The 1742-nt window shown below is 42.0% G+C and overlaps 1 protein-coding gene across 1 annotated transcript in view; it reads right to left on the reverse strand. All coding sequences in view use genetic code 11, as the record gives it.

The window, feature by feature from the left end:
* Window positions 1-1742, reverse strand: part of EGR_10671 (hypothetical protein) — a gene marked incomplete at both ends in the record, with an annotated part of 8962 nt that overhangs the window by 6225 nt on the left and 995 nt on the right. Inside the window, one exon of the mRNA XM_024499920.1 lies at window positions 1258-1410. Coding sequence (XP_024345668.1) covers window positions 1258-1410 — 153 coding nt within the window. The remainder of the gene's footprint in view (window positions 1-1257; window positions 1411-1742) is intronic.

Raw genomic sequence — 1742 nt, forward strand, 5'->3', positions numbered from 1 at the left:
CAAACTACACTTTCAAATAACGCTGTTTTTGCGACAGTGCAAGTGGATGGTCCTGGCTTCTGTTAACATTCCAAGCAGGGTAACAAGGAGGGGAACATCAAAAAGCGTGATATATGATGGTGGTCTACTCTGTCCTACTCAATTCTACTCTCTTCCCTTCTACTATATTGGCAAATAACATGTCACTGTAATCGCGACTCGAGTGGCATGGCGAGAAGATCACGCAGGCAAAGATTCCTCTGCTACCAATAGGTCACCTTTACACCCAATTTCTTCCACACCCCTTCCACTAACCAATTATTTGTTCACCTAAGAAAACGCCAATTTATGCCTTTAAATATACTCCACGTCCACGGCTACAGCAGCGTGTACAACCAGTTTTACATCTGGCGCCATCCTTGTTCTAGGACACCATCGATTATTGACCGGCTAGTTAATCAGTTAATTCGTATATCAATAAAGCAACAATTGACTGCACGTCTAAATCGTGATTTGAAGAATGTTTGAATAGCTTTCGTGGTGCTCGCACTATACACAAAATTTGTCACTCCAATTTGAACTCCACAAACAACTCTTCCTAGTTCTTAATTCCTCATTTTGTCTACTATCAATGCTGCATTCGGCAATCCCGTTGTCCAGTCCTAGACCTTTCTGTACACCTCAGTACAAGCGGAGCTTGAGGTTTGTTTCTCTTCCCGTCTTACCAACGCTATCTGCATAACTGCTTTCACTGCTATCGAGGAAATCACAACTGGTACTGATTTAGAGATCCTATTCCTTTTTCAGGCATTCCTTCTTCACGCTAGCCACCAATCACCTATACTTCTCTGTCTCTGCATCCTCATCTGCCTCCGCCTCCTTCACTCCTCCAATCCTCATCCACAATTGCGACCAGTAAAAGGGTTTTCATCGCCCTGTTCTTTGACGCCCATTACCTCCAGTTTCATTACCCCTATAGTACACACCCTACTCCCAGCACAAATTTCTTTGAGTAAAATTATCGAAAATGTTGGCAAGTGTCTCCCTTCCCCTTATACAGTACGGCCTTCAGTCTGCTGCTTCTCCTTACTGCCAATCGTCGACTGTTACTGTCGTGTGGGGTTCGATGACGACGACAATGAGTAATGAAGAAGGAGTCCAAAGGGTGACCTCTCTGACTATGTGGCTGTCAGACAATGGTAAGATATACATGAACAGGCTAAGAGGTGACACTTGTCGCCCTCCTAGGTAACATACACTCCTATCACGTCGTCAAACCCTATCCAATGTGGCAGTAGTGTTGGGATTGGAATTATTGATACTTCATTCTCACATGGAACAACTTTGTTACATTGGGTTTTGTTTAAAATGTATTGTAAATAAGAATGCTTGGAGTCGAATGGATAATTGTTAGATTTATGAAAATGCGAGCTTAATGAAAATCAGAAGGTGAGTAGAATAGGGTTAAAGAAAACAGAGGCAATTGCAAACAGTAAAAAACTCTTTTTATTTTAGGTAAAATGCACTGACATTCATTCCATCTAAAGTTACTATCAGTCTATGCACAGAATAAAGTTGTTTCCTTTTCCACCAAGGACGGCTGCTTATTTGAACCTGTCATCATATTCATATCTGCACTTAGCCTGATTTTAAAGGAGTTCGAGTCCTCCCAAAGCGTCATGCTTATCAACATGGCCAGATTGTTAATTTTAAGATCATTCCGTCACTTTAAAAGAATGGTGCTGGCGCAACTTCGTCAAGCC

This window comes from Echinococcus granulosus (genome assembly GCF_000524195.1).
Source record: "Echinococcus granulosus chromosome Unknown EG_S00249, whole genome shotgun sequence".
Classification (NCBI taxonomy): Eukaryota; Metazoa; Platyhelminthes; class Cestoda; order Cyclophyllidea; family Taeniidae; genus Echinococcus; species Echinococcus granulosus.